We start from the raw sequence: 14922 nt of genomic DNA, 5'->3' as shown, positions 1-14922 counted from the left end.
ATGTTGGACACAAATGCTGCATTCCACAGAGCCAGACTGTAACCTGATTGACTGTCCCAGCCACTTGTGTTTGCCCATATGAATTTAAGATGTGCTTGTTCTTACAACATTTTCCCCACTTTCTGTTTACAGATTTATGTACAGGCAGTGTCTTCATCTGCAGCTGTTAAAGTATATCAGTAGACTTTGAGTTGAAACATTTTTTTGCTTTTAGTAACTTTGAGGACAACCTGGTTTTTTAGGTTTGGGGAGTAATGCTGTTCTTGGTTTAAGAAGGAGTTTAATGAAACAACAGAACATTTAGATTCATATTTTCCAACAGCTCCTCTGATTCTACAGCTAAGCCAAAATGAAACAGGGAGAAGTGAAGCAGCACAACTACTGAAAATACATGTTTGCTTCTTTATATAGTTTACCAGCATTTAAAATGAAAGTGCTTATATCCAAGACCTGTTTAAATTTCTCATGTGTGCCACCTAACTTGGTCTTCCTGCATTGTCAATGATGAGAGGGAGGGCAGCACTGTCAAAGAGGTTTGAATATGGAATAGGCTGGATTGTCTAGGGGTGCCTGGTGTTTAATGCCGGCCTGGGGAGCACAGGAGAACAGGAAGAATGAGCTGCCTGAGATTAATGCCAGATTCTTGGTGAAGCTGTCCTGAGTTCTGTTACTTTAAGGTTAATTATACATACAACACTTCGTAATAGAAAGTGTCCAGCAAATTTAGTGTTTGAAACCACAGTAATGCATGGTGGAATTGATTAATTCCAAATGCTTAGTAGCAAGAAATAAGGCTTAGATATGTTTGCCTTACTGGAACTGGAAAATATTGTTTTCCTCAACTCATACATGGCCAAGAAAAGGTGCTTTGGAACTCCTTCTTTGGGTAATGGGCCTTCTGGCTGTAACAGCATTAAGTTCAAAATTGAAAACATTGATTTCTTGGAGGCTTTATGAAGTAAACATTTTCTTGCTGTATTTTGTTTGCTGGTAACTATTTCCAAAAATAAAAGTAAGCTTATTAAACCAATTTAAGAACATATTGACTTCAGCCTGGACAGACTCTCTCTAGAGTGGTTTTGGGTTGCGGAAATGCTGTTCTAACAGACAGGCTCTCCTCATCTACAACTACCATTCTAGGAATAGGTTCTCAGGTGCAGAAAGACTGGGAATCTCATTTGCATTGTTCATAAGCCAAAGAAAAGGCAAAGAGATAATGGAAGAGGATAGCTTTTCCTACTGGAAGCCAACACTGTGCTGTAATAAGAAGTCTAAATCTAGTCCTTACTGTGATATTTTTGGCATTTGCTAGAGGAATTCCCTTGCAGTAAGAGTTAAATGTTCTTGGAAAGATCAGATGCTAGCAGCTAATGACTTGAATCCATCTCCTTGCTATTGCAAGGCTTTTACTGTAAGGTGTTTCAGTAACATTGTAATTTCTGTCATGGAGATCTTGATTGTGCCATTTCTGATTATTGTGTTTCCTGTATGCTTTCAGGAGGTGGTTTGCTTAACTCAGCTTTTCTTCAGAATAATCCACAGCTGAGAGGTTATTCATTGCTTTGCTTCCTCTCAAGTTAAAGGAAACATTCTGCTTTACTAGGGGTTTCTTTTGAATTTCCATGCCTCAAGTGTTTCTTTAGAGATACTCTTTGAGACCTCCTGATTTTTTAGGTGTTATGTAAGAGCCAAACATGCTGTTTCAAGTCTTGACTTAGAATATACACAGAGAAGGAACTATTTATACCTGCTTTTGTGTAGTGTAATTGCATTGTTCTCTATGCTGCCTAGTCTTTGTTAAGCTGTTGCTATTACTCTACAAAAAGGTAGTGAACAAGGATGTGATCTGTGTGTGAGGAAAGCACATATTGTTCCCTATTTACTGCAAACAAATAAGCAGATAGCCTGGTTTTGTTGTAAATGTTTTGAAAACCTAGTTAGTGATCAGAATTAGAGGATTTGCATTTTCTCTTTCCAGTTCCTTGCCTATCAAAATTTTTCTAGCATTACTGATTTGTTTTCTCTTCTTTTAATGTTTCAAATTAACTTGAATTGCATTCTTAAATGCATGTGACTTGAGAAAAAAGATTTGAACCTTGAATCTTAATTAATTAATCAGCTTTTTTTTTCTTTAGAGTACAATGTCAATATGTTTTGTGAGTGTATTGGTGAATTGCATATATAGTATGATTTACACAGTGGTCTCCTGTTTGTGGTACTGAAATTTTTTGAGAAATCCCTTGATGTTGAACTTTAGAATTTGAATATAAAAAAGCACGTTGAACTAAGAACTAGCATTTCCAGTTCTTAGTTCAACAACTAAGCAACAAGCAAACAGGTAAAAGAAAGAAATACAGAAAATGGCATCTGAGAGAGAATACAATTCTTTATTTTTCCTAGAAAACCTTGCTACAACCACATGCCATGAGCAATTGATAGAAATCTGTCTTCAGTCTAATCTTAAACTGTTGAGATCTGCAGAAGTTACTGGCATTTGTCAGCATAAATCTGTGTTTGTGACTAAAGCAATCCACTAAACATGAACACTTTAACTGTGTCAGATTCCTCACCTCGGGGTGTAAGGTCTGATGCCAGAAACCTGGGTTGTTACTTATTACAAATCACAGAAGTTAGGCAAGTTATGCTCTGTTACACAAGTAAAGGCTGTTATAATTTCCTTCAAATCGCAATCCTTATTATATAGTGTACTGAAAAATTAGTGGTTTCTTTTAAGTAGTATATGTTTAAAGAATCTATAAGTGAACAGAGTTAACTTTATACTAGACTTTTAAATTTGGTCACCAATTGGCTCAAAAACAAGATGATGAATAATCCATATAATTGGTCATAGAACTTGTTCAAATTCTACTTTGGGTTAAATCACATTGTAAACATCACTCAAATACCAGGTTTACAAAATAATCTAGCAGAATGTCTTGATGAAGAATATGTCTGAGCTGGGTAAAAAGACTTCAAAAGATGAAGCCATAGTTCCAGCTGTATTTGAAATGCCAGACAAAGCAGGGATTAACTAAGTGAAATAAGGAACAAAGTAGTTGTTCTGTCAGACCTGTGGGTTTTCACCAAAGGTTTCAATGGACAATAACTAATTTGATTTCTAGTTGGCAGATAGAACACTTTTGGAAGTCACGAAAGAGGACCATAATGAAGTTCTTTCTGAAGAAAACTACATTAAGACTATAAAATACCCATGCTGTTTTATATTGTGAGGAGAATTGGGATTATGCCCAGTTTAAAAATTTATCACTGATTAGTCAGGAGGAGGGGGAATACTATTATGACTTTTTTCTTTTTCTTACAGTTTGAGTTCTGTCAACAACAATTAAATTGTTTGAGTTGTAACCTTACACTCATAAGCAGATTCATACATTTTGGAGCTCTCAGTGTTTGGCTTTTAAAATGCAGCAGTAGCATAACTGGAAATACCTGACATTTAAAAAATAATTATACAGAAACCCATACAGTTGGTTATGCAGTGGGTTCCTGTGGATTAAACACATAGTAGACTATCAAACCTGTGATCAAATTTTTAAATGTACAGTTAATGTTCCTTGCAGATCCTGTTTTGGCAACTGTTATTGAAATGTAGCTGGAGCATTGTGCTGCTGGACTGCTGCTTTGTAAATGGTCCCTGTGATGTTTTAAAAGTTCTTTGAAATGTAAAATTGAAGGAAGTTTCTTCTGCTCTATGTCAGAAGTTGCAGGAAAGAAAATTTTTAAATGGTCAGATGTCATCCTACATGTTCAATTGGGTTTTGGCTGTTTGCTTCAGCTCCTATGCAGTTATCTTTGTCCTGTGCTTATCCTTATTATTCTTGTTCCTTGTCTCCCCTTTTTAATGTTAACTGGAAAGAAAAGGAGTCTTGTGGGTAAATTCTCTGTGATTGTGATGCTTGCTCCTCTCACATTATTCAGTTTGTTTTCTGAAACTGCATATTTGGGTTATTTTAGATCATCCTTGCCTCCAAGGATGTTCTCAACTCTATTGGGATTTATTTTTGGCTGAGGTTAAAATAGTCATACAGTAAATGGTCAACCAAAAAATGGGTAGAGTTGTTATGATGGATAGTATATGAATTTTTCTTGGCATGTCTTGCCAAAATGAGATCCGCTAATGTAAAGTGGTGTAGTTATTAACACAGACCTGAATGTGATATTTCAAATTACTCTGGTGAAAACCAACCTCTAAATCTGAAAAGACTTAAAACACATGGTTTTTGATGAACCATACAGACAAATTTTTCTTTTAATGGGAAAGTTCAGAAGTTTAGAGTGAGTGAAGCTCTTCTCTCAAATACCTTGTTAAGCAGCTGGTGCTGAGTAAGCCTATGTGGGAGCTTGTTGACAACTTAGGCTTTATTCTAAACAAAATCCCTTTGCAGTTCTCTTCAGTTTGCATGTTATGTTACAAATTACTTCATGCTTTCATCTGATAAGCATGATGTACTTTTGTAACTGCAAACTACCCTTTCAAAAAGAAATTTTATGTTAGTCACCTCAAGGATCCCAGTTTCCTGGCAAATATCAAGTGCTTGGTATGTTGTGCTTGAGAAGAACTGCAGAGCTCCATTTGTTGCTTTTTTACCCTTTGTATGCTGCTCTTAAGGTGCTTTTACAAAGTTGTTTGCTAGAGGCACTAGATATAAGGGTCGTGTTTTATCTGTGTTGCATAACTAGTGTTGTAAAGTTTGCACTTATTCTGGTGGTTAGAAGTTCAAATATTTGCCAACATGTATAGGTTGTTTCCACTCTTTTTCTGTAGGCGAGGCTGAGTGTTATTACGGTTCATTCATGTCAAGTGTCATTTGAAATGGAGAGAGATTGGTGTGAGCTCTTCTTTGAAGGGTTTTAAGGTATGGACTAGTTCAGTGATGTGTACAACTGTGAATTTATACATACTAGTAGTTATTATTTCATTAATTGCACACAGCATTGAAAAAGTCAAGATCATTCTTTAGGAAAGAAAATTTTCCATCCATACCTGGCTTGTTCCTGCAATGGTTTGCAATGTTAAGACAGAGAAAGTCCTTCATCTGTTTCTATCTAGGCCATGGGAATACTTTCTTCTTGTTTCTTTTCCCCCTGTGGTTTAGTGATTTGTGGTTAAATATTTTATGAATAATCATGCTCAGCTCTCTTTTTGAGAATAAGTTTTGATGAAATGTGTTTGGCTCTAGGCTTTACTGGTGGCATGATGATGGCATTTCTCAGCTGGTTCCTAAGACAGAAGCAGGATGGTGGCAGCAGCAGTGGAGGCAGTGTGTTGGCTTGTGGGTAGGAAATCCAGAGAACAGGGCAACCAAACTGAAACCCATGGACTGGTAGAGAGCAGGGCAGCAGATCATAGCTAGTGGTTCTAACAGCAGCTCCTTCCTCCACTCCTTCACAATTTCAGAGCTTCTGGAAGCACTTTTTGAAGTCTTTGACAGTGATGGAGGTCCCTTAAGTGTATGGCTCTTGTGGCATTGCCCATGGAGTGACTTAATGCCTGTCACACACCTGAGCACACAAGGAGTGGCAGAACATGGACCAGGGTCACTGACACTTCTGTGAACTGCTGGTGATGGGAGGTAGAGAATTGATGGCTTAAAACTGAATTTAGTTGTGCCAGTGTGTGTTGCACAACAGCGCAAGGTGTTAATTTCAGCACTGTCTGCTGACAATTTGATCATGTAATAGTTTAGAAGAGACTTGAACTGTCCCAATAGATTCTTTGTGATCTGTAAAACACATGGGTTTGGGGAGTGTTTCTTTCTGATATCTAATACAGATATTGACCTATATACACACTTTAAAAATGAGGCATGAAACTGTAAAAATGAAATATGTAAGAAGATGAAAGCTAGCCAAGTTCTAACATAGCTCTGTTTTTCCCTCATACAGAAATATATTAATGTTGAAGCAGAACTGAACAATGGAACCAGACATTATTCGAATGTACTCCTCATCCCCTCCACCACTTGACAATGGAGCTGATGATGATGATGAAGATGAGTTTGGAGGATTTTCTGGTGTGAGCACTGCTGATGTAGCTTTTGCTGATTTTGATACAGCGGACTACAGTCATCCAAAGGAAGAGTTTATACCCACAAATCATTTCATCCCACTCCATGATTATTCTGACAATGTAGCTAGCATTGCAACTTTCACATCTGTTAAAAATGGTAAAGATAAAGACTGCATTGCAGAGCTTCCTACTCATACTAAGGAGCTTTCTGATATGTCAGCTACTAGTACTATCAAAGAAAAATCTAAATTTAGAACTTCAGGTACCGCTTTAGAAGATGTAAACAGAAGGGGGGAACAAAGAGACAACACTGGAAAATCAGAGGGTTTTTCTTCTCGTGTGGTTAGAACTGGTGTAACAGTTGAGAGGCAGGATGAGCAAATAGATACTTGTAATGGTGAGAAACTTCCGTGTCTAGAGATTCTAACAAATGGATTTGCAGCATCAGACCCTGTAAATCCTCAGGGAACAGAAGATCTAGACAGTATTGGTGACTCAAAGGGACTGAAAACTGTTAGCACCCATAGTACTGAGCAAAATTTGAACTCAATGCCTAGCTCAGGTGCAGATGTTGCAGATTTTGCTACCTTCTCAAACAAAACCCCAATCCATTTAGAGGGAACAGAGCCTACAATATGCAGTGTTCTTAATGAAAGAGACTCAGTGAGCATTCAGGAGAATAACAGAATAAACAGAGTAACTCATAGTGAAGAAGAGCTTTGCATTTCAGAAATTAGTTGTGAACAGGGTCCCTCAGCACTGGAATTTGCAATTTCTAGTACGTCTCAAACAACTGGAAGTTCAATATGCACTACAGAGAATGGAGAGCACAGTGGGAGGAGAAGACAACATCACATAGAGAATGGCAAAGATTTTAGTAGGTCTGAGGATTCTTCAAAAGCAGCAGACATCAAGGCTGATAAGATCCAAAGCCTCAGCTGTGATCCTGCGGGAGACAAACTGGGTGGTGATGAAGATCTCAAGAATGGTGGAAGTAGCACTGAAGTTTTAGTTTGCAGTGACAAACATGATGATGTGTTTGGTGACTTTGGTTCAGTCAGCAGTGTGTCTCCCACCTTCAGGAATGCTGAAGACTCAATAAACGCTCTTGATTCAGAAAGAACTTCTGAGCAGCCCGCACACATTAGCGAACCTAATGAGGAATTTGGTGAATTCAGGGACACGAGTACTGTTTGTCAGCAGCCAGCAAGTTTGGACCAAGCTGAACTAAATCAGGCTGCTGACACTTTAGAATGTGATACTACCAGTAAAACTTCTGGGGTAGACTTCCAGCATACTACTGAGGTAGAAAATGGTGACGATACTGAATTTGGAGACTTTGATTCAGTGCCAAAACCTCAAGATGAGAGTGTTGCTTTCCAGGACTCGGATGACTTTGCGGACTTCAGTTCAGCAGGCTGTAACCAGGCTACAGACTGGAATGCTTTTGAAGATGAACAAAAAGACAGCTGTTCTTGGGCTGCCTTTGGAGATGAGCAGGCTGGTGAATCTCATCACAGAAAAGAGACGTGGCAGTCACATAGGACAGATGTGTCTGCCAGGAGCGATGGCCCAGTGTTACACAAGACTGACAGTATTGCTCTAGCATCTTTCCAAGGGACTATCAGTAAGCAAGAGCTATCACCTTCAGTTCAGGTAAGAGTTTGCTTTGTTTTCCTCAGTCTTGTTCTGCTCTTATGCATACAGTACTTCCTGGTTCCTGGTTCTGCGTACAACAAATATTTGAATAGTCCCTGTTTGCCTTTCAGGAGAGATTTAATGTGCTCTGTGAGACGGGCTGGTATGAAACATTATGCTGTGTTTGGATCGTGCAGATCTTTGCAGCACTGTTACTTCCCACAGACAAATGAGCAGGGTGTGCTGGAACTTAGAGGAATGTGTTTTGATGATTACATGTGATCATTTACATAAATTGATCAAAGGAATAAGCCAACATGAACATTTCAGAGCCTGTGATAGTTTTTCCTTTTGCTTCATTGTTTACTGCCTTTTGGGGATGCACTCTTGTTGCCTTTTTGTAAAATAGTGGTGTGACCGGAAGCTGGGATTACTGGTTCCCAAAATTTTCCATCACCATTCTCTATCAATGTTTTCAAAACCTGATTAAAAATGATTATTTGATTTGTAAATAGCTGCACTAATTCACTTAGAGCAGACAGCATGATAAAACACAAGCTGTGGAATTCTGTCTTGGGTAGTCAAACTCCTGGGAAGTTAACTCTTTAAAAGTTCTTTAAAAATAAGTCTCTGTTAGGTATTAATTGTGGGAAGCTGCACATTATAGCAACATCACAGAGGACTGGTGATTTGTTAAAGCTGCTGCTATTTATAATTAGAAGCTTCCAGGAGAGGGAAGTAAATAGGTTTATTTCTTACTACCTCTCCTATATTTTCTGCTTTCATTGCTAAATATTCATTCATTTGTAATTAGTTACTTCCTAAGCCTTTTTAACAGTCATTTTGAGATCTGTGGCTATTCATACAAAGACTTTTTTTGTTAAGCATTTAATAATACTTTTACAAAATTCAGAACAAGAATTTCAGTTTAGAATTTTCTTCAAAGCTTCTTTTTATTCATGTCATTCCATGTGAGTAGTTTAGAGTATGCCCTGCCTTTTTGAAGAGTGCAGCAGGACCAGTAGTAAAGGATGTTAGTGGTAATATGTGTCTGCAAGGTTTGGATCTTCTCTGGCAATAAAAGGAAATGAGGTAAGTCCTTTCTTTCAGGACCTTGCTCGGTGACAGCCCTGCCTCTTCCCATTTCCTACCAGTGACAGGTGAAATGGCTTTTCAGAAGGTTGTGCCAGCTGGAGCTCTGCCAGCATCAGCAAATGGAATGGAGCTTTTGGGACTTAGCACTGATTTCTTGTCACGTTAAAAGCTGTGAGCCTCAGGTCCTTGCTCTTCCTGCTTGCTGTTCCATGCAATGACTAGCACTCCAAACCTCAAAGAGATTTCACAAGCAAAAAAAAAAGGCTCCTGAGTAAACCTGCAGGCAGATTTTTGTGTCTGTGTAAGACCTTGCTTATCACCTGAATGTATTGGTCCGTTTCTTAAGTTGAAAGCACAAATCTATTGTTACCTATTCACCCATAAAATTGGAGAATACTAAGATTATTGCAATTAATCTCAATTGTTTCTCTTGCTACTTGAAAGACTGTCCAGAATCTGAGAAAGAAATGGGGTGGGGAGATGATTCTAGAAAATCATCCCTTTTTTCTCGTAATTAATATTAAGGGATAGCCTGAAGGTTTCGAATATTTATTTTCACTTAAAGTTTTCTGTAATTGTATTATAGGTTTTCAATAGAAAACACTTCTGTATGCAGATTTTTATAAAAACAGAACCATCAGAAGCTCTGTAATTAAGTTTTCCCTCCCCAAGCCTGCCTTAACAAAAGATAAAGGTCAAGTAAATTGGAAGTTCCTTACTTAAAGTCTACCATGAAGTCTAATTGTAAAGCAAATTTTAAGACTTCAAGTTTTTTCGTTCCTTTTCTTTATGCTACAGTCTGTTGTGACTGTTTGGATCTAAAGTGATGTTCTCCTTCCTCTGCCAGTGAGGAAGTACAGCTGAGAGAATGTTTTACACAAATAAACTGGAGAGGAAGTTGAGCTGGACATGTTTTCTCTGTTGCAATAGTTTCCTTAGCCTTGCAATGTCAATTGCTACATTTTTTTTCAGTTAACTCTTAAAAGCAGTAGTTATTTTGTAAGTGCTTGAAGTTTCGGAGGGATCCACTAAAACTTTTTTATGTTAAAAATCCTTGTTTTAAAATTAAATAGTAATTCTGTTTATAATCCATTGAGCCACAGTTTGCTAAATTGCTGTTAGAGACAGAGGTTAACTAATGAGTCAGCATGAGCCAGCAGACAGCCCTGGTACTCTGAGTGCAGAATCTTAGTAAAATCAAACTCAGATTTTGATCAGCGTCCTTGCTGTCTTTTAAGAGGTTGTCACTGAGGTCAAAACACAAAATATGGCATTTTAAAGTAGTTGCCAATCTTCTGTTTTGCAGGTATTAAACTTGATTCTGCAGCTGTTTGATGCTAGAGCAGAAATACTGGCAGGCAAGATAAATCTGGTGAGAGGGAAGAGAACAAAGTTTTTTATTACCCAGCCTAAAGAATGATAGGGAGGAGGGGATTACTTGCATCAATGTATTGCTGGCAGATCTAAAAAGGATTTGCTGTAGCAACCCAAAGGGAGCAGGCTGTGTACAAATAGTGCATGTGTTTGACACTTGAGATAGATGGGAAAATTGAGATCTCAGCTTAGGCTAAAGGTGAGCTGGGATCGTTTACAAGATACTGAATACACTTGATCAGTGATGGTGAGGCTGGGAGAGTCACTGTAATGTAGTGATGAAAGAATCCTGAATGGTTTATAAACAGAATGATCCTAATGGAATTCTTTGCAAAAGCAGAAAATTGAAAAGGATACTTAGCCAGCAGCACTGCTGTTTAAATGTGGAAATAATGTATATAGCAATTTTCATCCATCAGAATGCAGCATGAAAGCAAAGTTATTTATCAGTAGCTCAAGTTTCCATTGAAAAAGTCTCTGTGTTATTTCCTTTGTTTCTTAGTTTGTAGATTCTGAGTGTGGAGATGGCAGTAAAATATTGTGCTTTCTGAATGCAGTCTTGATTGCATGATGTATGTATGATGGGCAAACTGTTTAAAGACTGTGGATTTGGTATAATCTTTAATTAAAAATAGGCTTTGCTTCAATTCAACTACTTAATCCAGTTTTTATTAGAAAATATACAATATAAAGGATGAAACTAAGAGGTGGGAAGTTCACAAAAATTACCTTATATAGTCACATGTAGTGGCAAAAAGATCATGGTCTTTTCTTCCTTGCCTTTGGTCTCAGGCTCTCTGAACTCTGCCCACAATTTGCAGTGCAGGATTTGTAACATGCTGACCTGTTCTGTTCAGTAGTTCTGTGTGGAAGGGAGAGGAGGAAGGGCATGGTGTGCACACAGACTACCATCTGAACCCGTATTAATGCTACATATACCTTAATCCATTTAGTTTGTCTGCAGCTGAAAAGATCTAATGCTTGGTTTCAGTATGGCTGCACTTTGCATTTGAGATGTGCCTTTGTGTTCAGTAACAGATTTAGGATGTAGTTGTGGGTGAAATGGTTGATCCAATGAGTCTTGAGCAAATCTGCACAAGCATTAGTCCTTTCTATGAAATCTCATTGCACACTACCAAGTTTTGTTTGTGATGAATATAAGGCTTGTAGTGCAGCTTTTTCCATGAGATAATGCTGAACATTAGTCAGCTGAGGGGGTTACTCTGCTGCATTAAGAATATACATGTGTATATATATATATATATATATAGGATTCAGCAGTGAGGCACAAGAGCAGTAATAATCCATGGTAATCGTGTGGGTGGGGAATATGGCTGTGCCTGCCTGTGTGCAAGGAGCATGGGCATCTCCAGAGCAATAGGAGCTAAAGAAGGGCTTGGCTGGAAGGCCAGATCTTACCTGAGACTTAACAAATCCTGGCGAGGGATGAAGGAAAAGGTGAACAGTCGTCCAAGTGGGTTTTGAGGTTCTCCACTTATTAGAGAGCCTGTGCACGCTCTGCCTCTTCAGATTAATCAGTGTGGGCGAGGCACAGTTACTGAGCCATGAATAGGCACCCAGACAAAGAAAACCCTGGATCGCTGTCATTTGGAATGTACTCTGTCTTGGACAATGAGCATCCTTTTGGAGAAAAGTAATTATAACCATAAAGACTTCAGCCCCTCAGTTCAGTAAGGTAAATTAAAATAGTACTGGCTACTTACATAAATATACCCTTCTGGAATGGTTTGGGGGTTTTAAGGCCGCAACACAGTTCTGAAGTATTTGCAGCTGTATAACAGTAAAAATCATACTATTAAAAGTAGCCAGTAATTGCTGGTTTTCAGAACACCCTGGCTGAGGGGGGAATCTTGCAAAAGAAAATCATTTGAGAGGGGGTTGTTTTAGCATTACTATTTATGGACAAAATTATTTTCCGTTTTGTACATGTAAGTGTCATCTGCTGTATTTCCTCTCGGAGTCTGACTGAAAAGTTAGTATAACACCAGTAGATATCAACAACGTGACAAACTAGAATGGTCAGTGAGTTTTATGTAGTCACAATAAATAACTGTTAAACTGGACTTTGCTTGCATGGAAGATGCAATATTTGATGCATTCTTCAGCTGAGGGAGAATAAATGGTGAAGCTTCCAGCACGAAGGATAGAGACAGCTTCATATTTCTAGCCTGAACTTCCCTGCAGTTTCTAACTCTCTCAGATCAAGCAGTAAAAAGAGCAAAGAAGTCTTAACCTTTTTTTTTCCCCTTAAGCCACTACATTTTCAGATTTGCTTTGCAGCTGAACTCAAAACTTTTATAGTTACTCTTTTAAAATGGATTTGGGATGTTTAGGACTAATGTTGCCTTCTTTACTTCTTTAAATTATTGGTAAAAAAAAAATCTGATTCCTCATTTTATGTTGATGAAGGTTTTTTTAGCTCTTGTAGCATCCTCTTTCTGATTTGCAAATCTCAGTTTAGGATGAGTGTTTCCATTATAAATTTCCCATGTAAATAAAAACACCCATTTCAATTCAGTTTTTTACATTTAAGAAATATATGGCACTACGTTATATTAATCTGCTTTTAAAGTGGGGATGGAGACAAGCCATCACATTTGAAACATGAGAAGTTAAACTAGTTTTCTTTGTAAGCTTTGCTTGTCTTCTTTACTCAGTTTTTCTGCCTGCAGCTGTTCTCCTTTTGCTTTTGAGGAGGTGTTGCCTGTGCTTCAGACAAAGAAACAAATTGTTGCTATGTGAAAAGGAAATGGATTCATAGTTTAAACAGTCCATAAGCTGTTTCAAAGAAAAAACTGTCCCCATTCAATTGAGAACTTAGGGATTTGTTCGTTTGCTTGTGGGGTTTTAGTTGACCATTTAGCTTTAATGCTTGAGTCCAGAAAATTTTGAGGAAGTCGATTGATGTGTTCCCCATGGTGAGTTACATCCATTGAAACTGGTTCTTCGCTCCCTTGTGTTGTCTATATGGTCATGAAGTTTAGCTCTTAAAAAATCCCCAAACCCACCCCCACAAAATACTCCAAGAACATCAATAAAGCTGTTCAAACAAAAACCCCAAATACACCCATCCCATGCACACACGTGGTGAAGGTAGAAGAGTAAATGGCTACTTAGCTTTTTACAGGCAAACGTGTTGCTGGAAAATGTGGTTTGGTTGTTAAAAAACCCAGCAAAGGGAGCTTCTCATTTAACCTTTATTTTATTAAAATAGTCATAAAAAGCTGTGCTAGGCACTCTGCAGAACAGTGAATTCATGATTTCAGTTAAATAAAATCTCAGTGGTTAATAATTTTCTTTTCTTGGCCCCTGAGCTTTGTTCTGTCATTTTTTGAGAGCTTTCATTCAGCTTTTGAGTTCCAATCAGAAGCCAGTCATGTCCACGTGGACTTTATTCCTTTCCTACTTTATATGTTTAGCATTTTGGATCTTTCATAGGTTCTTTTCCATCCCCTTTAATATGTTTTTTCTTTTATTACTTTTCACATAAGCTTGAATATCTAAACATGCTCAACAATTTAACTATTACACTGGTTTTATTTATTCTTAGATCTTCCAGTTTTGTGTTTGGTAGAGGCAAAGAGCCCAGTGTTTGTGTTGCTTCCTCTGTGGCCTCTTTTCTTGGCAGCAGGATGAGGAGGGTTGAAGGCATGCCTCTGTTTTTGACTCTCCCCTTCTTAAAGCACCTCTGGAGGCTGCCAGAGCAGAGATGCTGTGGGATAGAAGAGATTTCCTAAAGGAAGATATGGGCTTGTGTTAAAAATTGGGGCTGTGCCCTCCAGTGGAAAGGGGAGAGGATGGAAGGACAAAGAGCCACTCCACTCTTTGAAAGGGAGCTCACCTGGATGAGTTCTTGTGTCTGCTCCACAGGTTATATGGGACCAGAGCCATGGAGAGAAGCAAGACTGGGTTTTTTCCACTCTTGCACACAGAGTTCCCCAAAACTTTACCCACAGAAGCATTTCAGCAGTTACATGGTGAAAACTGCCATTTGTGTCCACTGTTTCTGTAGTGGGGCTCAAGTGTGTTGTTTTTATGGCAAATTTTATTATCTCCTCTTTTCATAGCTCTGAAGAAAGGCAGTGACCTGTCACTGTTGGGTTCATGTGGGGGCACCTGGGGAGGATTTGGTGTGCTGAGTGGTCAGTGAAGAATTGCTGTGTTGAAGGAGTTCTTAGATTCTATGACCTTGTGGTGGAGAAAAAAAAAAAAACCAAATTGTGTAAACCAAGTACTTCGGGCTTTCAGCTCTGAGGGATGGATCTTGACCCCTGTTTAATTGCCACATAGATAAATTCTAATCCTGTGGTTATGCTTATTTTAAAAAAGCATCTCTGATACTTTGGTTCTGGTGGTGATTACCATGTCTTAAGTGTCTGCCAAAATGCATTTAGAGAAACTATGAGTCTTTAAATTTATTAATAAATAAATGTATTTATCTATTTATCAACTGTTTGGAGAATCACAGCTAATGTTTAATGGCAGCTATAGCCTTTTCACATCTTCTGTAAGTGCCTTCAAGAATTATTCCTCTTGAATGGCCATGCAGAGCAATCATATAAAGTATCAGATACTAAAAGTAAAATTTTTATCCACTTCTCATGTCACTAAAAGTATCAGATACTTTTAGTGACATGAGAAGTGGATAAAAATTATTGGTTTCTGCCTTTTTTTTTTTCCAGAAAAACAGACATGACATTACTTCTGGTCATGCACAGTATTTTCTTGCAGTCTGATTTATGCAACAATAGATTAGAGTTTGTAGG

The 14922-nt window shown here is 38.1% G+C and overlaps 1 protein-coding gene across 5 annotated transcripts in view; it reads left to right on the top strand.

Moving 5' to 3' along the window:
• AFTPH (aftiphilin) overlaps positions 1-14922 on the top strand; it is a 42647-nt gene that overhangs the window by 3169 nt on the left and 24556 nt on the right. For 4 of the 5 annotated variants that reach the window (XR_008533916.2, XR_013181517.1, XM_054628715.2 and 1 more), the window contains exon 2: positions 5905-7684. Coding sequence is in view for 3 of the 5 variants with exons in the window: in XM_054628715.2 (XP_054484690.2) it covers positions 5936-7684 (1749 nt within the window). In the remaining 2 variants the exon portion in view is untranslated. Of the gene's footprint in view, positions 1-5904; positions 7685-14922 lie in introns of those variants that run through there. The other variant, XM_054628714.2, reaches the window with a different exon arrangement.

Source organism: Agelaius phoeniceus, chromosome 3 (genome assembly GCF_051311805.1).
Source record: "Agelaius phoeniceus isolate bAgePho1 chromosome 3, bAgePho1.hap1, whole genome shotgun sequence".
Classification (NCBI taxonomy): domain Eukaryota; kingdom Metazoa; phylum Chordata; class Aves; order Passeriformes; family Icteridae; genus Agelaius; species Agelaius phoeniceus.
This window is presented reverse-complemented; position numbering and strand designations above follow the sequence as displayed.